Source organism: Montipora foliosa, chromosome 3, assembly GCF_036669935.1.
Source record: "Montipora foliosa isolate CH-2021 chromosome 3, ASM3666993v2, whole genome shotgun sequence".
Taxonomy (NCBI): domain Eukaryota; kingdom Metazoa; phylum Cnidaria; class Anthozoa; order Scleractinia; family Acroporidae; genus Montipora; species Montipora foliosa.
The window spans coordinates 24,944,807-24,972,311 of record NC_090871.1 but is presented as its reverse complement, the minus strand read 5'-3'; the positions used below and the strand labels follow the sequence as shown (position 1 = coordinate 24,972,311).

General features: G+C 37.9%; 1 protein-coding gene across 1 annotated transcript; it reads left to right on the top strand.

Moving 5' to 3' along the window:
- The first annotated feature begins 595 nt into the window (after positions 1-595).
- Positions 596-27,378, top strand: LOC137997145 (phosphatidylinositol-binding clathrin assembly protein LAP-like). Its single transcript, XM_068842952.1, has 16 exons — positions 596-842; positions 932-1,074; positions 3,914-3,989; positions 6,847-6,949; positions 7,131-7,170; positions 8,101-8,157; positions 9,596-9,655; positions 10,476-10,527; positions 11,107-11,255; positions 11,694-11,776; positions 18,383-18,539; positions 19,645-19,915; positions 21,953-22,186; positions 22,859-23,106; positions 24,189-24,299; positions 24,795-27,378. The coding sequence occupies exons 1-16, from the start codon at positions 722-724 to the stop codon at positions 24,804-24,806; spliced, it is 1,917 nt and encodes a 638-aa protein (XP_068699053.1). The 5' UTR covers positions 596-721; the 3' UTR covers positions 24,807-27,378.
- Positions 27,379-27,505: the final 127 nt, after the last annotated feature.

The following is a 27,505-nucleotide window of genomic DNA, read 5'->3' as shown; positions in this document are numbered from 1 at the left end:
ACTTGAAATATATCTTTTAAATCGCATGGAGCTCGGGATTTGCACAAAGCAAAACATATAAGAGGCCCACTTCTTTAGAGCATGCGTTGAGAGTATCCTCTTATATGGCAGTGAAACCTGGACAGTGAAGAAAGATCTCCAGGACCGTCTCGATGGCATTTACACTCGACTGTTAATGAGGGTTCAGAATATATCATGGCGCGAACATAAAACCAAGGCAGAGATCTACTATGATATTCCACAAATATCGTCCATCCTTGCTCAACGCCGAGCCAAATTTGCAGGCCACTGCTTTCGATCCAAAGACCAAATAATCTCTGACGTCATGATCATTTGCATGAGGTTCCCACGCAAATCTAGAGGAAGAAGACCTTTCAACTACATTGACTGTATAGCAAGGGACATCAATCAAGATATAAATGATCTCCCAAATTTGATGGCTGATAGAGTCTCTTGGAAAAGCATTGTTAACTCATTCTCGGATGCGTCCGCATGATGATTATGATGATGAAGAGGCCCACAGGTGTAAAGAGAAATATTTTAAAGAATTGAAGTCACGTGATTGGTTGATTGTTGTATTTAGCGTTGTGTCACGTGGTCAAATAAGATTTGTCGACGGCCATCTTTATTTGCCGTATTGGCGAAGATCCGTACTTTTCGCCCATAATTTGCTTTAATTTTCTCTTTCGTATTGAGGGGTTTGATCTTTCACTGACAAAAAATGTCCGTAGTTGATAAGTTGGACGCCGCCAGACACTCTATAACTGGTTCATTTGTGGCCAAAGTTGTTTGCAAGGCGTCTAGTCGTGAGGTTATGGGTCCCAAAAGGAAGCATTTAGATTGTAAGTCCTCGTGAAATTATTTCGGAGATACACGGTTATTCTATCCGTTGAGGTTAACGACAGTCTCGTATTTCTGCTGTTCTTAATAGATCTGACGTCCTGCACACATAACGACAATGTATCAATTCCGAACTTAGCGGAGTTAATTTTCGAGAGAATTTCAAACTCAAGCTGGGTTGTAGTGTTCAAAGCGGAATGTACCTTTCACCATTTGATGTCATACGGAAACGAGGTGAGATTTGTTGATTGTTTGCCCACATTATGAGACTAGGGTATTCCTGTGGCTTCTCTTTAGGCAAACACCTGTTTTTGGACGTGAATATTATGTTAACTGCTGTTTTAAAAGTTTTGGTTTCCTATGCATGTATCAGTATCGAATGTCTCCGAACGTAGAACCTTGCACGTAAACTGTCGTGTTATCTTAAACGCTCTATTAAAGACGACGATTTCTCAATATCGAGGTGTTGAAGTTTTTTATGGCTTGACACTGAGTAGTTAAAGATTTTGCTTACCATTCGCCTTGCAATAAAATTTGGAAGAGTATGGATTTTGCCTGTCAACGTCGTGCGGTTTTTATTCACACGTTGCACACTTTTCTTGTAACGTCATGTACTAAAAGCAAAATTTTACGCTGCATTTCCAAAATGTATTGTCTGTGAAAACCTTATACATGTACGTAGACGTTTTCATCGTTGTTGTACAATCCTTCTCGAGATATAACATCATGTTTTTGCCGCTTTGTGAACGAAAGGTTTTTTTATGCACCGTCACGTACCTCCGGCCGTAGCAAAATGTCATTTTTCATGATGTTGTTATACCAATTTTAATGAATCAATTTGTCTAGATGGGAAAATACTGTTTCTAGGGTTGTTTCTGTTTGCATCCTTTCAATTCATGTTTACAAACAGTATGTTCTCGAGCTCGTTAAAAAGGCTAAAATTGTTATTCATCGGTCAAGACCTGTGTGCCTCATTACAATAACAATTTCCCGAAGTGCTGTTCTTAATCGTCTGGTTCTTCCTATGATATGAAGTAACTTCATTAAAAGAAATTGTTTTGCTGTAAAAGATGTGTTGATAAAATTAATTTTACGTTACGGTTTTACCGTGTAGGATATTCTTGTCTCGTATCCTCAAGATTAACATTAGGTACGGTTTTACCGTGTAGGATATTCTTGTCTCGTATCCCCAAGATTAAATATTAGGTTTTGCTCTTGATAGTTTAGAGTTCAAGATTAAAAGGACAGTGTCATGGCTTTTGTAACAATTTCTGGTGAATATTTCATTAATGTCATCTTTAAACACCTTGATGGCTTTGGAATTTCTTCAACATTATTTTTTTTACAGGGTTCAAGTGAATCTAGAACGAAAGGGTCAGCCAAAATATTTATTATGGTTATTCCTTTTTATACAAGAATGTGACAACACGAAAACTTGAACATGTTCACCCAATGTTTTCAAGTTTTTCATACACAACTCTCTGTTTTCCATCATTCCCAAAAGCAGGTAAAAATAGTTGGTGCATTGAAAAAAAAAGTTGTCGATATTTAAGAAAATCAGTTTTGTCCTAATGTAGGAGCTCAGGCGTGCAAAAGTGCCCAGCAGAGCACCATGGGTAGGATTTTTTGGGAAATCTAACCATGCAAGAAATTTTGGTCATGACGTCATGTACGTCTGTACGTCCGTCTGCCCTTACAGACTGTCTGGGTGGAGGTGGGGAGGCAGGACAGCCTCTGGGGATGGAAGTGTTTAGGAAATTTTCCTTGGCAGGAAATTGCGTGGCAGCGTTGCATTTGGCAACCCGCCTTTTTCTGGCAGGAAATCATATTAGTGATGAGCAACAGGATAAAGAGCAGAAAAGAGCACGGGAGAAGAGGCGATGAAATTTGAGAAATTTAAGGAAAGAAATCCTTGAGAGAAGCCGAGGAAGGAGGGGAAGAGAAAATTTCAATGAAAATCAATGTAAAGCTGAGAGAAATAGAGTGAGAGACAAAACACTTATTTACAATGGTTAGCTTTCAGGTCAGCTTAATGTTTTCCTTCTTAATAATAAGCTTACTTGTCTCGCTGCCTCACATATTAAATTTTTGTCAAACTGCAAGCAATTGCAAAAAGGTTGAGACACTGAATCAAAAATTCACTTAATTAAAGCCCCTCTTCTAATTCATAAGAAAAGTCCCATTGCCCCTCCCTCCCCTCCCCCCTTTTTCACTGTTGATGCCCTTTAGTTTGAGTGCCAAGTGGAAATGGAAACAACTTTGCTTGGGCAGGAAGGGGGGTTGGGGATGTGCTGACTTGAATGACACACATTGTACAGTTATTAACAGCGAGTGTCTCAACTCTTTTTGCAATTGCTTGTAGCTAAAAAAGGAAGATGTTTGCAATTTCTTGTCGACAGAGAGTCTGACATATTTCAACAAATTTTATAGGCTTTTTGTGTGAAATGGGTGTCCAGTTGTGAGCTGCTTTGTTTGACTGTGAAATTGCAGTTAAGTAAGCAAATTTACTACACTTTAGGTTGTTTTTTTAGCTTACTTTGACTGTAAAATTGCAGTCCATTAAGCAAATTTACTACTTTGGGTTGACGTTTTCAGAATTACTAAAGATTTTTGCTGTTGTTATGAACTGAAGAGAGAGGGAGTAAAGATTATCAGTCAAACAGAAAATGTTGTGAAAGAGATTACTGTGCATGTTATTTCAGTTTTAGTTGTTGATTGAAATTGTTAGTTATTGTTTGCAAGGCTTGTTTGTTTACTGCTGTCAGCTTGGAGGTGTTGATCTGTTTACTCACTGTGAACTGTACACACTAATGACAATTAATTTGGTACTTATGCAGAAGCATAATTATTTCCATTAACACTACATTGCTTTCTGAGGTTAGAAACGGAAGCTCCGCTTTTAGGATTGGCTAAATCTGTTTATTATTGTGGCTGTGATCAGCTGAGTGGCATCTGTTGGATTTTCAGTATGTTTTTTGTTGTGGCATGCACAAAGTTTTACTTATTTGAGGCCACCATTCAGAACTAGTACTATCGCATTTACTTGTACTCCTGTACTGTTTTGTTTAAATAGAAATTCATCCAGTATTTGGCATCAAGAACGTCCAACTTCAACCTTGGTAATTTCCTCGACAAGAGTGGTGTTCAGGGTATGATAAATCATTATTATCAATCTTAAGGAGTGGGTTGTAAACATGAAGACTTGCAATAAAAGGTGGGTTAGCTTGGGCATTATTTTGTAAATCATTTAATGGTTGATCAACCATGGATGCATGTAAAATGTTAAAAAAAGAAAAGAAAAATGCAAGTATCGTCATTAAGTCTGTTATATTTTAAGATGTAAATTACTTGTATCTCTATGGAAAAATCTGTTTTGAGTTCCATCTCTGCTTTTCTGTGAGAGTTGGTTGTCTTGTTGGATTATAAGCCATACTTGGATGAATTTGAACAATACCTAAATGCAGGGGAATAGCATGTCTTCATGTGCAACTTTGTGTTTAAGTATGATTGTTCTAAACATCTCTCTTAACTTAATATATTAATATACAGTATTGTGCAAAGTAATGAGTGAAATGTGCAAATTTCAATCTTTGTCCCTGCAAACTTGTCACAAAGTTTCACTTGAAAATTTGAGCATTGTTTTGCGATGATTCTCAACCGAAAGTGTAATTTCGCTTGTTGTATGTAAAATCTCGTGGTGTGGTTTGCAAAGATTGAGCACATTGATTGGCCATTGTGGTTTGTAAATAACTGTGGTCACTTTGACGATCAATATTTTGGAGACGGTTAAGAAGTTGTGTCCCTTTCACTTCATTACAAAGGGCAAATTTTGTGGAGAAGTGAAAGGGAAGGCTCAACAAAACATATACATGTACATTGTATAATTTCATTCCTTTGGTCATGAGAATGAACTGTTGTCACGAAGCCTTTAACTAACAAGCGGTAAAAATTGTTCTTGGGTCTACTACACTACACCAGAAGTGTTGTGACATGATGAAAAAAGTTGAATTTTAAGAATGGAAAAGGATTCATAAATTCAAAGCAATTTCAAGCAATTTAGAACAGCAGCGATAGAATAATAGAAGCCTTGAGGCTGTAAAACAGAAATGATATCTGCTTTGTCTGCCAAATTTTCTGTGAACTTTCACTCTGGACAGAAATTCGCCATTTTTTGTCCAAAAGACCCGAAATTTGTGAATTGCGTCAAGTTACGCTATCATTACTTTTGCATGATACTGTAGTTTTTCCAGCATTAAAAACCATTATATCAGAGTTACTGTCTAAGAAAATCTTCGAGGAGCCGCTCCCAACATTAAAAGTTGTTTCAAGAGCCCAGAATTAATTAATTGATTAATAAATAAATACATTAATTAATTAACCCAGCACACAGTCCCCCCCTCCTCACACATCCCCAAAGTCAGGTGGTCTTCCATACATGTAGGTACAATAATGAAAGATGTAAAGGTGTCACAGATGACTTACCAAAAAACTGGTGTGTACCTTATGACAGTAAAGGTTGTATATACATGTATAAACAAAGTGAAAAAAAGCTGTCACCTATTTTTCCAATTTAATTAAACCCTGTTTATCTTCAAGATCAAGGCCAGTAGTAGTCACAATTCTTGATCCTGTCTGTCACTGATCAACATTTTATGTCGGAATAGTAAAAGTAAAAGTGTACTTGCGACCATAATAATTATCATTTACGGCCTTGTGGCTTGTGATTTGTTCGCACGTCTTAATTGCATAAAGATCCAGGTATTTGGGGTCAGGGAAGAACCATCAGTGATCAATGGGAGAGATGCATCACAGAAATGCATGTTTAATTGTATCATCACTGAAATGACTACCTCACTCAAGTTCTGAACGACGACACAAGAAGCAAAAGGTATTGCTTACCTGTTGCGAGAGCTCCATTGCTGTCACCGGGCAAAAAAACCAAGTAAACTTTCAGCAATAAATGCAAGAAAAAGGAGATTCACACGTGAAAATTTTTGTACGTACAATAGTGCAGACCTCACCAAAGCAATAATTATTAGTAATACTTTCTTTCAGTGTTTAATTCGAGTTTAAGAAATCACATTAAAAGTAATATTGTACCACGTTTTACTGGTAAATCTCTTGAGAGTTGATGGGACGAACATGTTTCCTTTGTTGCATAACTTTCAGCAAGTTAAAATTGAACTGCCTTTGCGTGCGTAAAATTAAAACATGGGAAACATGCACCACACCTACAGACGTAGTATTTCCAATTATTTGAGAATCACATTGCGACCCAGTCTCTGTGCGCTACCAGGAGGTAATGCAACAAAAGTCCTTAGCAGTATTGACCATGTTTACAAGTTCGGGCTACTCGTTCAGAAATTTGGTCGCCCGCGCTTGCAAATAAGGCACCCCAGGCGACCGTTAGGAAGCATGAGCCTTGTATATTGTGATTTGCATGCATGCATTTTTTTCCTCTTTTAGCAAGTTCACTATAAAACATTACGATAAAGTATTAAACATGGGAAAAACGGTTAAAAAGTTTAAAATGTGATGTTCATCATCAAGGTTCAATGAAAAAACTTAAGTTAAGAAAATACTTATAAGGACTTAAGTCGAAACATCCCATTTTAAACTTTTTACCGTTTTTACCAAGTTTAATATTAAATTTTTATGGCATTGTTTTATAGCAAAGTTATAATTATACAAAACCTCTTCTAATTAAGATTTTAGCAAGTTACAGCAAATAATAAAACTTCTTCAGAATTTCAAGAGTTTATCACATTTTGTGCAAGTAGACTTTGGATTTTCTTGAAAACAATCCTGCAACAATGTGACTTTAAACTGTGTTTTCTCTATCAATTATTTAGGCAGACATGTTAGGCTTTATATTTGCCTTCTTTTTTCCACAAGACCACAATTATTTTGAACTACATGTATTTTATGTACAGTAGTCTCAAACATGTATTTTTCATGCTTGAAGACAATGAAAAAAAGTATTTGACTGTTATTCGTTTTTGACAGGCTATGATATGTCTACATTTGTGCGAAGATATGCTAATTATTTGAATGAGAAGGCATCCTCTTATACAGAAATGGGTTTTGACTTCTGTCGATTAAAGAGAGGGTAAGGAGCAATCAATCACACAGAATTCAAAGGCCTGTTTGCAAGTTTGCATTTAGGGCTATTTAATAATCTAAAATTAATTGAATGACAGTCTCTGTGACCTTACATGTATACAAATCACAAATGACCTTCATGATCAGTGATCTGACTGGTTTTTTTTTGTTTTTGTTTTTGTTTTCAGAAAAGAAGAGGGTGTTTTAAGGACCATGGATGCCACCAAAGTAGGTTGCTTAGGGTTCACATTTTACATTGTAGCTTCCTTTGTTTCTTTTCACCCCTTAACTGGCCCCCATTTACAAGTAAAGCTGCCATGGCACTGGACAAACTAAAAATAATCTGTTAAGTGTCACACTTACACAGAAGGGACAGGATTACAACAGGCCTTTATTGTATGGCTCTGTCTCACAAGGACTGGGAATTTCCAAATTCATGAATTTGAATGGCTGAAATGGACTTTGACCCCAATTTAGATTTTCCCATCTAGACCAGGATCTAGACTGGTAGTGTTTTGCGGTGAATTGAAAGTTGCAAACTATATTGCAAAATATTAAGTATTTTCTTCTACCAATATTTATTTATGGAAGTGCCAAAAAGCACAATGAGAAAAAAGGTAAGGAGGACGAGCAGACTTTGGCAGAATTAAGTTCAGCTCATCGCCACTCATCGCTTTTACATTAAACAAATTAAATTGTTTTTGTTTGCCATAATAATAAACATCTTATTAACTGAGCTTAGTCAGTCTGTATGGCAGTGTGTACAGACCTCACTGTGTTCGGTCTGTACTCACGACCTCGGTCAAAATTCTCCCATACAGACCTGCTCGTTATTGAGAGCTAAATAATAATACACTGCCTCATGCTTTGAAACCTTAAATAACAGCCAAAAATGTGCCCAGAAAATCTTGGCAGTACATTCAGTCATGTAGAAACACTCTAGAGTTTTAGATTTTGAATTGTGTAATATTGTACAGGTTTTTTGACCAAATTATGCAGTTCCTCCTAAGTTTTCATTGGACTGTGCCAGGAGCCCTGTTAATTAAGAGACTATTTATTAATTTAATTTTGTGATAATTTTTTCTGTTAAAACTTTTGATTTGAATCATTTGTATGTACAACAAGTTAAGTTAACCTTGATTCTTTCATGATTTTTAGCTGATCAAAGCTCTTCCTGTCCTTCAAAAACAGATTGATGCTTTGCTTGAAGTTGATGTATGTAAAGTTACTCTCTTATTTAATGACAGTTTTTTATCTGAAGTATTTCGTGTTTCTGATGTAAGGTGTAGCTCCTTTAGCCCTCGTGATTATTGTAGCAGGGATGTAGCTAAGATTAAATTCATCCAGTTGAAGGTTCTGTTGATGGCACGAGGCAGTAAGTTTGTGCTCTGAGCATCAAAGGGATCTGGTAACAAGATTGTTCCCAGTGTCTCGCAACACCTGGCATTCTTCAAGATGACAAATACCTTATTACATGAAATTTTCTCGACACTTTAATATCGCGAATTTTGCGATTTTTTTTTAAATAGCGAAATTAAAATGAAACGAACAATAAGTGTCGCAAACATGACATGAAAATTAAGTGAAGAACAATACATCAGTAATAGCCAATAATGAAGAAAGGACAAGTTTATTAGCATTAAAATGTTGACAAAATCTTGCTTTTATCAATTCTGTGGCAATTGCAACGTCTTCATACCAAGACATTTACAATCGAGGATAGAGGCAAAATCATTAGAGTCTTAATGTAGTTTTCATTTCTTGGTTTTTACCTCAATGGTTCATGTTCTTTAAAAGCGATTTTTTACATTCCCTGGATCGGAAGCAATTAATTCATGCATGTATGTTGTTGAGCTTTCCTCAGTGTGTCAGTCATGATTCTCAAGTTTTTAAAACAAAGATTTGTGATTCTCAAAAGATTTAAAACTATGATTTATGATTCATGTTTCCACTTCCATTCTGAAATTTACACAAACAACTATGGAAATCATGGTTAATTGACTAAAATTAACAAACAAGCGTAAAATTCCTGTGGAAATTGTTAGAACTTTGTTGTTACTGTTCTCATATACATGTAGACACGACGTTGCATCTCTTGTAAATTTTGACGTTATTGTAATTGTAGTTGTGCTAGCTTTCTTCAAGGATAAGTTAAATACATGTACCTTTAAATAGAGTCTTACTAAAGGTCGTGAAATTAAAAGTGATTCATACACTGTACTACAAGAATTTCGCAAAAACGCGAAATTTAAGTGTCGCGAAAATTTAATGTAATGCAACAGTACTTAAAACAATGCTTTTATTTCCTTTCCAGTATTGATAAATTCTAGTGATAATTCCGTCTACTAACAGATATTCAATTTTTTCGTTAGCACATCAAATTTCCTTTAAACTTTGTAGAGAATAATTTGCAATCTTCTCAGTTGCTGCGATCGACTGCCAGCAATCACCCCTTTCTCAAGCGGTCATTTTCACGGGCAGCCGGCGCTAATAGCAACATCCCTGTTCTAGCCAGCTTGTACTGAATTTAATTTGTTAATCAAATTAATTGTAAGTAGTGAATTTGTGTAATAATTGTAAATGGTACCGATAACGATTGTTGTTAGTGCTCTGGACAGATAAAACAGCATTCCTGAACATCATTTGATTTCAGATTAAATCAAGTGAATTGACTAATGGTGTGATAAACAGTGCCTTTGTCCTTCTCTTTAAGGTTAGTGTAGGTGTCTAAGTTTATTGTTAGTAAGCTTGTTTTAAATTGAAATTACTATTAATTATACAAAGGCTACCTTAATTAAACCGCAAATATATTTTAGCTTATTGTTAATCTAGGCGGGTTGGTGTTGTCTACATGACAGATTACAGTAATATGTAACGATTCTTTTTACACATTACACATTTATGGCCACATTTTACATACACAAAATTACGTATATCATGTACATATCATACAATGTACATATAACACATACATACATATTATATGTACATAAGTTACATATTATATGTACATACTACATATTACATTGTCCATGTACAATGAGTCAGAATAGTTTGTATGCCACATCACCATCCTCCTGTATTAACATTTTAAGTAAACATTCACTGAGTGAAGAATATTGTTGATTCCATCCTGTTCAAATTCAAAAAGAAAACCAAACTATTCAGCAAATGAATTGGAGGGAACTGAGTACTGCAGAAGGAAAAATAAACATTTGTCCAGGGTTGCTGCTCCTCTTGGCAATTTTGACTAAAATATGGTAACCATAGTGATGGTGACAAACACAAGAGTTTTAAAGATAATTAATATCAATGTTGATGTTGTTAATCATGGTTTTGGATGCAGATGTTGTGATAAAAGTTGTTGTTGTTGAGGTTTAAGTTGCAGGAAACCTTTATCTCACACTGTATTATTTTATGGGATGAATAAGGTGTAAATCACAGTTAATGTAGTCTTAGCTTGGCATGTACAATGTATTATTGGTAATTACAGTGTAAGGTCACTCTTTGCTTTATTCTTTATTAATATTCAGGACTTGATCAGATTATTTGCTTGCTACAATGATGGTATAATAAATCTGCTTGGTAAGTAACAAACAGTTACTATGGTGTTGTCTGAAAGAAATAAGGTAACTTTTTGTCACGTTGAATTAGTATGTGTACATGTCTTGCTGGTCAAATCGAAATTATTTAGGTATTACAAAGGTAAGGCTGGTCATCTCTGCCAAAAAGCCATGAGGTACAATAAAAAAGTTAAGTAATAATTTTTTTCTTGATTGGTAAAATATACATGCTGCTAAAGGGATTTTAGGTGTCAGTTAAACATTTAAACAAGGCAGGTTGACCAACTACACTCGTTTGAGTGACTTGAGCCAGCTGTGGAGTTTTGCAATTTCTACATGTAGCTTGCTGGCTGCAGGGTCTCTGGATTTATATCGTCTCTCTCTTCCTCCTCCTATTTGTAATTTGTATTCCACCAGTGGATTTAGTGTGATGGTGCCTTTTTTGGTGGCAGCTCACATAATTGTTTGCTTAATTTGGATAATTCATCCCTCCCTCTGACATACATGTACATCTTTCTGGGCTTGCCAACCTTAAGCATCAGCAAATATTGATGTTTGAAATGATTAATTCTTACTGAATACTTCAAATTCATTTTTATAGAAAAGTACTTTGATATGAATAAGAAAAGCTGTAAGGAGGGACTGGATATTTACAAGAAGTTCATCACAAGAATGGACAGAGTCTCAGATTTTTTGAAAGTGGCAGAGGATGTGGGTTTTGATAAGGATGACATTCCTGACCTGAGCAAGGTTGGTTGGGTTTGTCATAACAAGGATTTCATTATATCGTGTTCTATCGATATATTCAGTTCCACACAATTAATAATTTTACTGTAACTTTGGCTGGCCTGAAAAATATTTTTTGTGACATTTGTATACCGAGGACTGTGTTATATAGAGGTTCATTAAATCGAGTTACCACTGTAGCATTAATTTGGATGATTCCTTGCATTTGTGTTGTTTTCCCCCGTACATGCAAATCTTACATGTACTCATAGGCAATCTGCATCTTGGCATTATTGTCGATGTTTTTGTGAAAGATTTGAGTGGAAAGGATGAAAGCAGCTGCGGTGTAAGACATGCCATGCTGCAAAGTTGTGTGTGTTACACCCAGCCACTTTGTGTGGTACTTGTCCCTAAAACAATGAAATCCTGTGCATTCAGGCATCCTTTTTTTTTTTCTTTCAGGCACCAAACAGTCTTTTGGATGCCCTTGAAAATCATTTTCAATCTCTGGAAAAGGGAAAGGCGACTAACCCCCCTTCATCAAAGTGAGTGTTTTATGTTTGAGAGTGTTACTGTATTACACTGTAATATTGTTAAACAAAATACATTGTCTTACTAAGAATCAAAAAGAGTTAACTTCTTGAGGGAGGGGAGGGGAGGGGAGGGGAGGGCCTTTGTCAACACTGATGCCCACAGGCATTCTTTCATTACTACTCTGTAATTTGATGGGATCATTTGCTAATTTTATAATTAGGTATGTAATAAATTATGTTGATGAGTAGCACAATCATGATGTACATTTGTGTAACATAGTGAAATTTTACAAAATTTTTCATGCTGCCATAAAATTGGATGAAAAGGAACCTGACAAAATCAAATAGCCTCTTAAGCTGATATCTTAATGTAAAATGAAATTTTTTGTACTGATGGATCAAAAATAAGCAATTTTAAATTTACCCATGACCCCTTGCAGGCATGGTAATTTCCTCATTTTGCCTAGATTACCCTAAAAAATTTTGTTAAATAACCCGAAATATTCTCATTTTTAACTTTAACATTACAGAAATGTTAATTTCAGAGTTGATTATATGCTTCGCTTGATTCGCAATTGAGAAATTCCAGCGAAATGTTCCACATGGATTGCAAAAAACAGGGCAAAATGGGCTGAAGTCCAGAAAAAACTGGTTTAACTGGATAAAAACAAGTCAAGGCCTGGTAGCAGACCCTGGTGAAAATCTTTGAAGGATCTTTGAAGATCCTTAAAGACTCCTCAAAGATCTTTTTGAGGATCTTTCTAAGGATCTTTTCTCAAATCCTCAAGGATCCTACCTAGGATCCTTAAAGATCCTTAAAGATCTTAGCCTTTCTTGCCAAGATCCTCAAAGATCCTTGCCAAGATCTTCAAGGATCCTTGAGGATCTTCGAAGATCCTGTCCAAGATCCTTGAGGATCTTCGAAGATCCTGTCCAAGATCCTGTGCAAGATCCTCAAGGATTTTTAAAGATCCTGACCAAGATCTTTGAAGATCATCAAAGATCCTTGAGGATGTTGAAGGAACCAACCAAAGATCCTTGGGGATCTTCAAAAACCATATCCAAGATCCTTAAGGATCTTCAAAGATCTGGTGCAAGATCCTTGAGGATCTTCAAAAACCCTTGCCAAGATCATTTGCAAGATCCTTGAGGATGTTTATGTTTAAATATCATTTAGGACTTTACAGGAACTTAACCAAGATTATTAATTTTATTTTCCACCTTCTCACCCTGAATGGCACTTATTGGACTGCAGTTTGATGTACAAATTATTTTATTTAACCTGGAAAAAGGAGCTTTCTTTCTGTAAAAGAGAAACTTCAATACATAAAATGCTTCATTTGTCTGTAAACTATTTACGTTATATTGCTAAGTATGATTGAAGTAAAATAACAATGATGAATCATGGGAAATCAATATCTGACTTTATTTGCTAGCATTCTTTATTGAACTGAATGAAAAACAGCCGCACACTACAATTCTCACTTGAGTAAGATGCAAGTGAAGTTTGGTAAGGCTTATCACCCTGGCTTGTTATCCAAAATTGCCACTAACTCCTGGGTCACAGGGATGGGAAGAATACAATAAAAATCTAACAAACCTGAACAAATGATGCACTGACTATTGTTTTTTACAGACTTGATGTGGATAAAGTTGCCTTTGACTACATTGTTGTTTTAACATTGAAACTCTGTGACAACTTTGCTCACATCTTATTCAACTGACAATCATAGTAGCTATTGGAGTTATTTGGTCACATGCATGGTTATCCATTAATTAAAAGTCTAGCTGCATACAGTAAACCAATTTCTCAAAATTACCTATAATATGACTTGAATGTATATTAATAATCATAGAAAGAATAGAGATAAAATATAGATACTCATACAGTTTTTATCAAGTACTCATTAATATCGAAGATATGGCTAGGAATATTTAAAATATTTTCACAAACAGCCATTTTTATTGAGAAAATATTTCTTAAAAATAAGACAAAAACCTTAAATTGTAGCCTAGAAAAACAGCGAAAGAGAAACATTACAAGTACAAAGACATGTACTACAACAATAACGTTTGATTTTACCTAACACATTTGTATTTATTTCATTTTATCTATCTTTTTATTACTAATTTTTTTCTTCACTCAGTATTTGGTGCTATTGTCGGCTGAGGCTGCTTTTTGAGAACTTTTTCTGAATATTTTGCAGTTACGCATCCTGAAAGAAAAACAAAGCCATAAGGGCAAATTACTCATATTGATTGTCATGAATTCCACATGTACTCGCAAGTCATGCCGTGGAAGTGGAAATAAATGTGCGTCACCTAACCTTTAATTTGAAAATTGCTATGAACCTCAGACACGTAGCATTTACAGAGAATCGAAGGGATCCTTTGCCAATCATATAATTTGCAACAACCACTCTTTTGATGTAAACCTTATTACTAGTAAGTAATCTCGTTAAAGGTTCACCTATTTTTTACAGGATTAGAGCAGGTAAGCCGAATTATAATCCTTGCCTGTACATGTCAAATTATTTTGGGACTTGAAGTTTGAAAAGTTCGAATATCGGCTAACTCAATGTTGTACGCAATTAAAATCTTTTCGAAATAAAACGTTTTGTTCCAGTATTACCATATCATTTTAAATGTGAATGCTTCATTGCCATGCAAATTAAACACACAAAGAATCTTAACCCCGAGAGATTTGAATTGGTTGAGTTAGCCGATTTAGTCTATCGTCATTTTTAAGCTAAGGACAATAAGTCATCAACTCAAATATTATCTGCTTATAATTAGCGCCTACCTTTGTTCTTGGATTGCTGTATGCATTTCCTCGTTTTGAATCAGTATTTAAAGGGCAAAACAATCATGAATCATAAGATTTATGCTCGTTGATTCAAACTTAGAATAAAACCGCCGAACTGTAAGAGGAGCCATCGTTGGTGACTGCTGACCAAAAGGGAAATGGCTCACTAGTTTCCAGTCTTATCTCTCGCGTTTTATCCAAGATGGCGGAGGATTACAACCCTCCGATTCATCGCACTGTGTTAAAGAAAAAGTGAGCAAAAATCATAGCAGACTCATCGAATTAACCCTTAAAGGAATGTGAAAAGATACTGATCGAGCCGATTCGTCACTAGAGTCTCTAGATGTGGCCCTGAATTCTGTATTTTAGCCCTGGTATTTTTTTAAAGGATTACGTGCTGACACGAATTATTTGATATTTCGAGAGTATATTGTTTCATATTGCTTCTGGCCCGGCCTGCAGCTATTACGAGTTCATCAAACAAGGTAATCTGTTACTGATATTTCCGACAATCAATGGATTACATCAGAATAAACGTTTTCTTTTTAATTGATTCGTGTACAGCGTGATTATTTTTATGTTCAAAGTTTGGTTCCTTAACGATGCTTGAGGGTACATGTACGTAATACCTCATAGGATCTTTGGGGATTTTATACACTTCACTCCTAAAAAGGTCCTTATAAGATCCTTATCCTTGAAGGATCAAGATCACTCTAAAGATCCTTTTTAGATCCTTGAAAGATCCTATGAGGATCTTTCAAGGATCCTAACGGAGATCCTTTCAAGATCACTTTAAGGTTCCTTTTAAGATCCGTGAAGGATCCTCATAGGATCTTTCAAGGATCCTAATAAAGTTCCTTTCAAGATTACTATAAGGATCCTTTTAAGATCCTTGAAGGATCCTCATAGGATCTTTCAAGGATCGTAACAAAGATCCTTTCAAGATCACTTTAAGGATCCTTTTAAGATCCTTGAAGGATCCTCATAGGATCTTTAAGGATCCTGATAAAGATCTTTTCAAGATACCTCTGAAGATTCTTTTAGGATCCTTAAAGGATCCTCATACAATCCTTGAGGATCTTTCGAGGATCCTTTTAAGGTTTCTTTCAAGATCACTATAAGGATCCTTCAAAGATCCTCAAAAGATCCTAGTATGATCTTTAAGGATCCTGTCAAAGATTGTATTAAGATCCTTTCAAGGATCCTTTTACGATCCTTGTAAGATCCTCAGTCACTCTTTGAGGATCTTCAAGGATCCTTTTGAGGATCTTTCCAAGATTTTGTGTGTGGATCTTGGTAAGATCTTTGCAAGATCCTGATAATTTCCTCAAGGATCTTGATGAAGTATCCCAAGAGTCCTCAATGTTAGAAAATCTTTGAAGATCCTTTAAAGATCCTTCAAGGATCCTGTGAAGATCTTCATCTTTAAAGATCTTTGTCAGGTCTTTGAAGATCTTTGAAGATCTTTAAAGATCCTTTAAGGATTTTCACCAGGGAAGCTTGCTCTGAGGGAACGTTTCGAAACGTAATGGCGGATCTGCAAGGAGAAACTTTTGGTTCTTTCACGCTCTAAATTCGCTTTGTCAACCTCTGAACGTCAAGAAGTGTTTCAGACTCACAAAGAGGTCTCGTTCTTTCACAATTTGAATTGTTTTTTTCTGAGCTTTGGCATGTAATTTGTACATGAGATGAGCATTCTGTTTTTCTTTGGGTTTTGTAATGTGAGCTCAGACAAGCAAGATACAGAGGACATTTTGCGAAGCTGTGCTTTGGCTCTAAGGCAAATTGTAATGGCGGACAAAGTGTTTCAGACTGAGAAAAAATGCTCTGGCTTCTCGTGTGCTGAGAAATTTTCGGTAAAACATTTCTCCAAAGCAACTACCACAAATGAGCATTCTCAAACCATATTTTATTCTGCCTAACCACAAAACATCCGTGGGTTACAGACGCAAATTGCAAAACAGCACTGAAGATTTTAGGAGCGTGACGCTCAAGACTGTTGTGCTTTTCGGCCTCTTTTCTCCGTCATTGGTGAGAAATTAACCACATTTTTTTTATTTACTGGTTGCAACATTGTTTATGTGAAATATGTTGTCGATTTCGTTGTGAGGAATAAAGTACAAGCCGTCTGAAGAACCTTGTTGTGCTCGTCTTACTAGTTTGCGTGTTACGCGTGACGCGCCATTTTTTGTCCCCAAAGTGGACAACCGAATCCGTTTATTCTAAACTTAAGCGACCAATTTCGCTAATCTACACAGTAAATGTCACTTAATATGTAAGAAGCATATCTGCGAAATGTGAGTGGCTAGCACTTTTTACCAGCGGAGATATGGCCTGAAGTGTTCGTTCAAGATACTGGTTTCCCAAATGTACATCATGATTGTGCTACTCATCGTTGTGTTACGAGCCAGAGTTTCAAGGGGTAAGGACACTTCAGGGTGTGCAACATAAAATAAATCTTTTAATTGCAATTGTACAAATGTAGTTAAGCATTGGAAAAGAGATTTTGTGGAAGCCTTTTGCTGCCATTTACAACATTGATGTACTCTTAGGCCCCTTGCAAATGGACGCAACATTGTTGGGTGGTGTTACATGATGCACCCGTTTGTTGGGAGTTGTTGCACGAAATTTGAAACTGGTTCAACTTTTGAGCTGAGAACTCCCAACATTGATTTCCTTTCGTCCTGTGTTCGCTTCACATCGTGCAACCATGTTGGATCCATTTGCACAGCTCTTCCAACATGGTTGGGGCCACGCACATGCATTACATACATGTATGGTCTCCATGGAGATAGCAATGCATTAACATGTTGAAAAGAAGATGGCAGCCAAATTTTGTAAGTTTACAAATTCTTATGGGTCTTATCCTTCCCATAATGCACTGCATGTTCTTACGTTATTGGGAGTTGCCGCAAAACACTCAAGTGCCACCACCATCCAACATTAACAACTCCCAACATTGTGGAATTGTTGCATCCATTTGCAAGGAGCTTTAGACTGCGCAAAATAATAATATCATGTGCAACTGTAACTTTTTTTGTGTTGCCCAAGACCACACTTGATTATTTCAGCTTTTTCTCAAGAGAGTAGGGTTTGTTGTATGTCACATATGTTAAGGGTTTTATCATTGGCCCTTCTTTAAAAGTTAAGTGTGCGCTTTGCATGTTAGGAAATCTTGGAAACAAAAACAAAGTTTTGCAAAGGTGTTACATGTAAATGGTAACGTTACGGTTATTGAAATCAAATCATTTTAACAGGTGCATGTGCCTGTTATTTTATATCCATTTAATGTCTTGCACAGCTTTGTTTGAAGGGATGAGGAGATTTCCAGTGCTGCAAGTGATGGGTTGCATGCAGATTACATGTAGCATCATGAAGTGTTCTCTACTCATGTGCCTGGAAAGAGACAGTATACAATTAATGTTCCATAGTGTTCCCAAACTCCACCCCTCAAGTAACATAAACAATTCTACAAAAGCCTATAACTTAAAAATAACACAATCGCTAGCATTGCCTCTATTGCAAATATACATAGTTGATTCTTGGATTTGCTGGTAAATGGGATTTACTTGTTGACGATTATTAAAATTGAGCATGTTTCTCTCACAAAAGTGGACCTACATGTAGGTAGGATGAAAGCCGGCTAAAGAAAGCAATTTTATCCTCTGTCACAAAACTTGCAGCAATGGCTTTCACTTAAACATTAATTATTTTTTTTAAATTTTGGAATTATGTGTTTTGGAAACTGTACGGGTAAATGATACGATCACCTGACAACAAAGTGTTTATTGAGTTTAATTTGGATTTTGCAGACCCCTGACCATCCCCAGTATCACGCTGCCACCATCTGCAACAGATGCATTCAGTGCTGGAAAGTTCACAACTAAGTTTGATGCTGATGATGCTGTTGACACTGCACCAAAGAATGATCTCCTGGAAGAGGAGGAAAAATATCTTGAAGCTTTTAAGGTAAGCAAGGTGTTAAGGCCGGGACATACTAGGTGATAAGTCGCAACAATTCACCTTGTGCAACACAGTTAATTTTGTGAAAATCATTGTCATTGTGGCAGAATTTTGTCGCTGCAATCAGTTGCTCGAATTCAAACCAGTTTGAATTTGTGCAACTGATTGTATTGTCAAAATAAGCGAAAGCAGCGTTGTTGCATTGTGCATACACTTTCGGCAACAAGTCACTGCGACAAAATATAAATGAACCAATGAGAGGGTCATACGGTCTGCCATATTGAATTAGAAAATTTCTTCACATTCCCCCTCATACGAGATCACTGCATGTGCACAGAAAAGGCATCATATCGCAGTGACTTGTTTGATTTGCAAGTACAGTACACACAGGGAGGTGTTGCAGGGACCTGTCGCTGCGGCTTGTCACCTAGTGTGTCTCGGCCTTTCGCATGAGATAACCCAGCTGAGTGGTTAGGGCATCACACTTGAACTCTGACATTTTTAGTTTAAATCCTTCTCTGACCACTGACTGGGGACTTTTTGTGGAAAACCTTGGTCCTTGTGAATAGCATACTGGTCTACCTCCTGTCAGTTTTGTTTCTGAAATTTCTTCTAGTTTAAAGATAACATTTGAAATTTCACATATTTGAAGTGTAGAATGGACATCAAATGAAAGTTAGAAATTTCATCGCAGTTGTATAAGCAACTAAAATAGTGGAAAGCAAGCCTGAAAAAAAGCGACCCATGAATGGGATTTGAACCCATGACCCTACGATTACATTGCACTGCTCTTTCAACTTACCCATCAAGCCAACTGTGAGCTGGTAAGTTCCAAGTTCAAGTTATGTCCTGTAAGAGGTGAATAAAATGATTTTAGAATATGCGAAATTTCATGCATATATGGGAACAGGAGAATGGACATGAAAAGCTTGCTTCCAATGATCTCTTGAACTTGCATTTCGAATCCTGTCTTGTTCTACGTAGTTGTATTACTTGTTTGAAAGGCCCGTCAAGGGCCTTAATAGGAGTGGTCAACTACGTTTTAAGATGTAAACAGCGATAAGCCAACTCATCATTTTTTAATTAATTAAATCTTTCTCTTTCTAAACAGAAAGCCAAGGAAACTGGTGCACCTGTGCAGGTGCAGTCATCTCAGCCTCAAAAGTGGGAATCATTAGGTGAACCTGAACCATCCAAACCAGCTGCTTCATCATCTGCCAGTGATGATCTTTTGCAAATGAATGCTGCATTCTCAGCAAGCTCAGCTTTCCCACCTAGCCAGGCCTTTCCAGCTGCTCAGGGGTTTGGACCAGGCCCAACATCAAATGGTTTTGGTGTGGCCCCGCAGACAGGTCCTTGGGCTGGTCCTTCAGCAGTATCAGGTACTATTAATAGTTTTTCATTGTTTCTAATTCCCTTTTCGTCGTAATTGAGATTTAGTATCATATATACATACAGAACATACGACAGAACACAACAACAACTGTTAAGAATCCCAACTGGCCGGAGGCAAACCAGTTGGCTATTTACAAGTGCAGCCGGGAAGTTGAACCAGGAAATACCAGGAACAAATTCAACGAGTGCGAGTGATTAGAACGGGTCTTGAACCCGGGATCTCCGGATCTCAAGGCAAGTGCCCTAACCACTGGGCCACACTGCCTCACAATGTCATCATGTTCACACGAAATGTCAAATGGCAGCTACAATCTTCGGCAGCTACAACTACAATCTTCGGCAGCTACAATCTTCGGCAAAACCTGTTGAGGCAACGACAGATTATACCACCCCAAAACCTACCAAAATAATTTTCTCCTAAACAGCACTGCTTCCCTCTTTCCTCCCTCCCTTCCCCCCCCCCCCTTCCATTCAATGTTGCTTGTTTTTTGTCCCAAAATTAATTAATAGTAAAACATGTGTAGAACCCTAACAACAATGACTGAGTGGGGTGGTGTGGGAAACATCTTATAACGAAGGCGTGAAAATTAGCCTATTGTCTTCTCTCTTGCTTTTAAAGAATCTGACCCTTTCCCCTCCACCCATCCCCATTACAGCTTATTGAACTGTTTATTGAGCTGTTTATCGAGGGAGAGTTATTGTAATGGTCTCTTGTATGGACTACCAAAAAAGTTCAAAATTACAGAGAGTACAACATACAGCCGCTAGAATTGTATACTGCATGCCTACGTTCTGTCAAGTTTATTATCTGTTCAAATGAACTCAAAGTATGGTCTCAAATCGAACAATCAATTGCTACTTTCCAGACCCAACTTTAAAACGTTGGCTACAATTGGTGATCGGGCATTCATTGCTGCCGCACCGACACCGACACTGAACACAGAGGCAAGGCAAGTCTTTGGTGAACATTACACTAGAATACTCATCTCTATCCCAATCACAAAAAAGCCATTGTTCTTCATTTTATTTTCTGACTGATAAGAGAACTGCGTTTTGTAGAAGCAAGTTTGCGTGCGACATTTAGATTTTCTGTCTGGAAAAATAACTGTAGAGGTCAGAGAAGTCAGCTTATCTTTAATTTACAGGAAGAAGAAATTGTTGTTGGACTCAATACCCGCTTGAAGACTTAAAGAGATCATAGGAACGTAGAATGAGAGCATTTCCTCTAATGCTACTAAACTGTGTATTGCATTGCGCTTGCTGACAAATGTTTTTATTTACAATGTACTTCACTCGTTACCGCTTATCGTCAACCGCTCGCACTATTTACGAAGTGCCGCGCTAGAAGCGAATTAAACTATCTCGCCTTGTTGTTTCCATTGCCAACTGCTTGGGTGTCAAATGAATATAGGTTGCTTGCTTATAAAGGTCCAGTGAAAAGTTCAAGCAACCAGGTACCACTCGTGTAAACTGTCTTTGCCTCTTGAATTTACTACAAATGCATCTCCACGCTTCGTAGAAAAGCGCTCGAAATAGCAAAGTAGTCTGCAATTTTTCTGATCAAAATCCATTTAACTTCACAAAATATTCTGCCCTGAGGATCTTCAAAACATTCGTGATTTCCCTGACGAAATTTTGTTCAATGTTTTCTCGAGCGATACTTGTCCATTTATGGAAGTACACCCCCCAAACTCCCGGATAACAACAACAACAAAGGCGCGCAATGTCAAGTGGGTGGGTCAGATTCTTTAAAAGGTTGCTCAATACCTGCTGCACAGCTAACATGCAATCAAGTTAGTTTCTTTGACTTGCGGCTAAATGCAATGCTCAACCTGTTGTAATCCCGTAAATTCAATACTAAACGTCTGTTATTTCTGAAACTTTCTTTTACTCTCAAAAATGCCGTTTCATTTTTTTTCCTCGTACAAGGTTGTACTTTTGTGGTTGCAGATGAATGCTTCCAATTGCCTTACAGTTTTTAACTTCAATTTGAAAGTTTCAACCACTCTGAATTGTACTTGCAGGATTCACAGGTCCTTCCTCAACCAACCCATTTGACAGCCAAGCTAATGACGACTTTGAAGCTGTCTTTGGTAAAAAAACTACCGTTAAAAGTCAGACAGTTGGCATGGGTGAAATACTGATGCCAACGGTGTCCAGTGTTGGACCTGCCCCAATAACTGTCGACAACAACATTAGCGGAGATCAGTCACCTGGGGACTTACATGCCAGTTTAGATAGAGTCGCAAAGTCTTTAGGTGAGAACGTAAAGGTTGTCTGTGTGTATCCTAGAAGTGGTAGTGATGACAGTTTCACGCTGGCAGTGCGCTACTAATTGAGGAGATAACAAAATCAGATCAAAGCCAAACAAATAAAATGGTGGTATTTGGTGAGAAGAGAAGGCTACAGTAACCCGGAGAAAAACGCCTCGTAGTATTGTCAAGAATGAAAAACCCTCACAAACGCTAGCCACTCTGGGGGAAGGCGAGACCCCTTACAACTGCACCAACGCTGCCTTACCCAATAGGACAGTGACACCAATATTTGAAGGTTCACGAAGTGCCACTGATGATCTATTTTGCTCTTTATTATGCCCTTGCCTGTTCTCCCAAAGTCGACATTTTTAACCACACCCATAACCTTTGCTTGAGATCTATCGCTTCCGTTCTACTCGTGATTGCAAAACAACACGCATTATTCTGCAGGTAAGGGTATTACGAGATCACTGAAGCTGTGTGGCTATTTGCTTGCACAGTACTAGCAGTTTATCTCTCCTCTTTCAATTTGGCATGCTCTCGTCCTGGTCTCCGGTATCATTTATTTGGAAGAGCGGGAAACAATTAATATTATCAAAGGTGAAGGAATTTTAGAAGAGTATACAAACGTTGTTGCAGCCACCTCAACTGCTTTTCCTCGTTATTCCATGGCAGATGTGTTGTCGTTCAATGGAAATGTAAAGGGTCCAACAGGAAAAACACAGCATCAGTGGACAGCGCCACCACCGCAAAGCAAAACCGGTGGACCAAACTGGCAAGCGATGCCCGCGTCAAGAACGTCTCTGCCTCAATCTGGGATGCAGTCTGCTGGTGGATTTGTGGGTGCAGCACAACCTGCCACGCAACAGTCTGCTGGTTTCAGACAACCATTTGTTTCGCAACCCATGGTGCAGCCTTTCATGGTAGGTCAAGTTAACTTCAAGAAGAGTGCTTACTTTTGTAATATTTTGTGTCAACGGCTGAAAGAAGTGTGGTTACCAAACACGCGATCGCGTAAAGTATAGATTGAATCTCGGTTCTTGGAACTAATCAACGCTCAAAGTGATTAAAATACAGGGCTCAGTTGTTCAAAGCCTGATTAAGCTAATCCAGGATCGCAGAGAACTTAAATTGCAGTCTATTTGCTGATTAGAAAAAGTTTCCGCAAGATTTTTATTCAAAATTTAATAGGGTTTTGCTTTCCTTCAGCATAACATTACGTGGTGGAGGCTGTTTTGACAGGCAAAATTCAAGCCTGGGTTGTATTTAATCGTTAATTAGTATTAATCGTTTTTTGAACAGCTGGTCCCTGGCCTATCGTATTATGTACTTTAGTCAGTTAAATCCATTTAATTGGCAGCGCCATTTTTCCTGTCTCAAAAAATAAGTAATAGAGGCAACCATAATGCATAGTAGAACTCATAGTGGCGGCCAGGCAGTTAGGCAATCAATGAAAAAATTTCCTCTGCTATTGGAAAAAAAAAAGACGAAAAGGAAATATTGTAAACGTTTTTGGTACAAGTTTTTTGTGACAGTGGAGGTACCTTAAGTCTAAATTTGTTAATTTTTTCCATCTTAACTTGAATTTGCAAATTCAATTGTTTGCCATTGCAAATTTCGAACTTATAGAGCTGGCCCCAGTTGTTCGAAGGGTGGATAGCGCTATTCACCTTTTGAACAACCGAGGCCAGGATTGCAGATGAATTGACGGCAAAGACTCCGTGGACGGGTTTATGTCGGCATTGTGAGGCTGCGCGCGTGAGTTGTTATACAGAACAATGGCTCTGGAGAGTGTTACAGACTGAAAACAATAGAAACAAGGGCCATTATACAACAGAAGAATGAATCATAATGGAGCTTTGTCCGTTATCGATTTAACGAGTTGTTGGTTATAAAGGGCTATGTGTGCTGTTTTGGATTTCATCAATTCTTTCTCTTTTGAGTTACAAACCTAAGAATGTTGTACCTTCCTGTATCCTCTATCCAAACAATATTTTGTTTTCAGCCTGGCCAACAGGGCTTGTTCCCGCAACAGTCCGGATTTTCGTCACAGCCATTTCCACCACAGAAACCCATGCAACCCGCGGATCCGTTTGGACCAATACCCGGTAACCAGGTGAGTGGGTGGGTGGATACAGGGATTGTCTTTTGCAGTAGCCATTGGATGCCAGTTTAGTGTTCCATTCTCAAAAACCCAGGGAGTTTCCTCCAATTCGCTCGTTCTACGAAGCCATCCCGGGCAAAAATGTAAGCAAGGATTCCTCCATAGGTACTCGACTCTGTCATGTGCCATTGGTCCGAACATCAACTTTACTTTCCATTTGCTCGGACAGTTCCTTTCGAAACATTGAAACATTAATTTCCTTTACAACATGAAGCATGTTTTGTGCCACCACCAATTCTTTCTTTCTGAGTTCTTTGTTTCTCGGAAATACTAAAAGGACAAAGTTTTGAAATGTATAAATAAAAGTATGTTGTTCCTCAACGATTTTTTTATTATATGGTAGTGGCTTCATTCTTGCAGCCCAATGTACCTGAGAGATTTATAGTCAAAATTTCGCCTATTTTTCTCCAAAGGGTTAAAAACTGACACCTCTCTTCAAATTTGCAGGTCCGATTCTGAATCTCTAGCGCCACTTGGTGGTATCCAGATGTTCAAGCTGGTCTGTAAAAAGCCTTTTTTGCACTGTATCTAAAATGTCGACCAACCCGGCCTTTGCCGTAACCAAGCTATTTTTTACTCTCGGGTTTTTGTAATTTAGACGGGGATTAATCCGCGCAAACTCCTAGACGTCTAATGGTCGGGCCTTCTTGTTTCCGGATCAACAGGGACCAGAGAAAAGTCGTGGGCTTGACTATGTGTGCGATTTATCAAAAGAAACACGAGTCTCAAAATGAGATTCGCTTCCAACTGGCCTCCAATTGTAGGCCGTGGCGTATGTCAGTGTTTGTAATGGGAACGAGTTTTGGGTGAGAAATTCGGTTACGGACCGATCACGTCAACTTTGGCATGAGTTGATATCTCAGCACCAGATTGTAACGAAGGTGTAAAACCGGAGACAATGAAGGAGCTTTGAGAGGATAGAAATAGGGGTACCTTTTGAATCTTGGGTGGGAGTTCTATTTTCTAACCATTCCAAGCAAACGCCCAAAATTAGACTTTGACGTTTCTCGCAGCAATTTCAAAAGGATGATACCCATGAGGGTCGAAATCTATAGTTCAAGTTAGTGATTGAACTAGAGCTCTGAACAGTTTTGAAAGTGGTACTCCCTTTTCTGAGCCCAAACGCGTGCAAATAGATACATTTTGTTGTATAAATGTAGATGTTCTCCAGTATATCTCAGAATAATGAGCAAATTTGATGAAAGGAAATTGAAAACTAATAGCCTTGTAAACGGCTTGCTTACAGTTTTGGACAAAAGTTGCCAGGAACGTGAGTCAAAATGGAAAAACATCAACTCTGAACAGTTAGAGGGAAAAAATTAACTCGCAACAGTCCACTTTCGATATATTAAAATTCATTCATAAACAAAAGGCATCATCTCGAGGCTCTTGGGGACATACAAATCCTTATATTTTTTCCCCAGAGCCTCGAGATGCTTGTTTGGGAATGAGTTGTTATATCGAAAGTGGGATATTGTCCAGCTCCCAGTGTACGTCAGTGGTAGAGCAGTTTTGTGCGCATGCGCAATTGCACGGTCATGTGTCAGCCCCGTTCAAGCCTTTATGTTTTTTACTGTCTTCTTTAGCAAGTACCTGAGTTGCTCTGATGACTGCTCAGGGTTATCTTTCGCTTTTGGGAAAGGCATCGTTAGGATAGGACCTTTTTGTTCGTTTAATCTGCAAAGAGTTCTCTCGGCTTACAAGAAAAAATCTTTGGTATCATTTTTGTCCAGGATTGTAGTTCATGGCTTTGGCTTGGTTATGGTGAGAGAAAGCAGGGGAAAGACTCGGCCCGAATATAATTACTTAGATTCGGTAATCTCATGTATCTGGGACTCAATTTAAGGTCAGTTGATCGTTGGAGATCAAAGGCCAAGTCAAGTAGAAGTAGTTTACATTTAACACTAACTCCAAGATTCGACCAAGGAAAGTGTGTCAAAGGCACGGTGAGTTATCGCCAAGGTAGCGTTTAAGGTGTATAACAATGTAGACAACAGTGGTGTAGGAGACTTTCATTGGATATGACTCCCCTTTCTTGTTGCATAGTGGATTACGTTGGGCGGGGAATTTAAATGCCCATTACCAAGTTTTTAGGTTTTTTTTTGCACCTGAATGTCAAATTAAGACAACCTAAGAAAAGTGCTATCCGAATGAAACTCAGCGAGGCTTTTTTGGTACACTATCTCCTACAGTCTTTTCTCGGTTCTGATTGGCAAACAAGTAAGGAGTTAGGTTTTGGTGCATGCAACTTCAGTTGAAATAAGAAAGGTTTCTAGCCTTGAATTCTACCTAGGCCTAAAATGTCTTTAAAAGGCTGTTGGTCGATTTTCTGTCACTTTTTATAAGAGAAGTGAGAAGGTCGTGGGCACTCTAGGTCGGTGATAGCGAATTTTCAGGCTTGTAGCTGTTTTTTCCTAGTTAATTTCGTTGAATATTCTTTTGAATTTTCTTAAATGGACGGTTTCTTTTTTTTAATATCCGTTGAGCCTAGCTCTCTCTCGTTTTTCGAGTGTCTCCTTCACTTTCAGTAGAGTTTTGGGCTTGAGTGAGGGGGTGAGTAAGTGTAACGCAAATTGTAAATTAAATAATTCTTTAGTTTTGGATTGTATTGTCAAATGCCACAATTGGTTAAAAACGCTGGGCTGTGCCTTGTGTTTGCTTCAAGCTGGTCTTTCATTTTGCGTTTGAAAGTACAACCCATGCGAAGGTACGGCTTTTTGCCTAGTCGACTAGGAGACCGCGTTGGGTGGCAGTCAAGGTAACTGCGCGTCCAAGTGGCCCTACATTCTGTAATTGCTCCGAAACGGTTGTCTAAAATGATATTTAGAGGTTATGGCTCTAGTGTATTACCATAGAAACTGTTTTCACGAATTTAAGTGCTGCCACAAATAGTTGCATGAATGCTCTTGCTTTAATGTGTGTGGTCAGCTGCGTTTCGGCGCTGCGTAGAAATTTTAAACTTGGTGTATTTGGTGTTGATGAGGCCAATTATGTCATTTCTTAAGGTTATTAAATGTCAAGTCTGTGGTAATGCGTGGATATTTCAAATCTTAAATAATACTTCTAAAAGGGAGCGGCGTAGAAAAGGAGCGGCGTAGAATTGTCGGAAGCGCGGGAAAAGTGGGGACTTCACTGTAACGGCGATTCCCGCGGTTTGA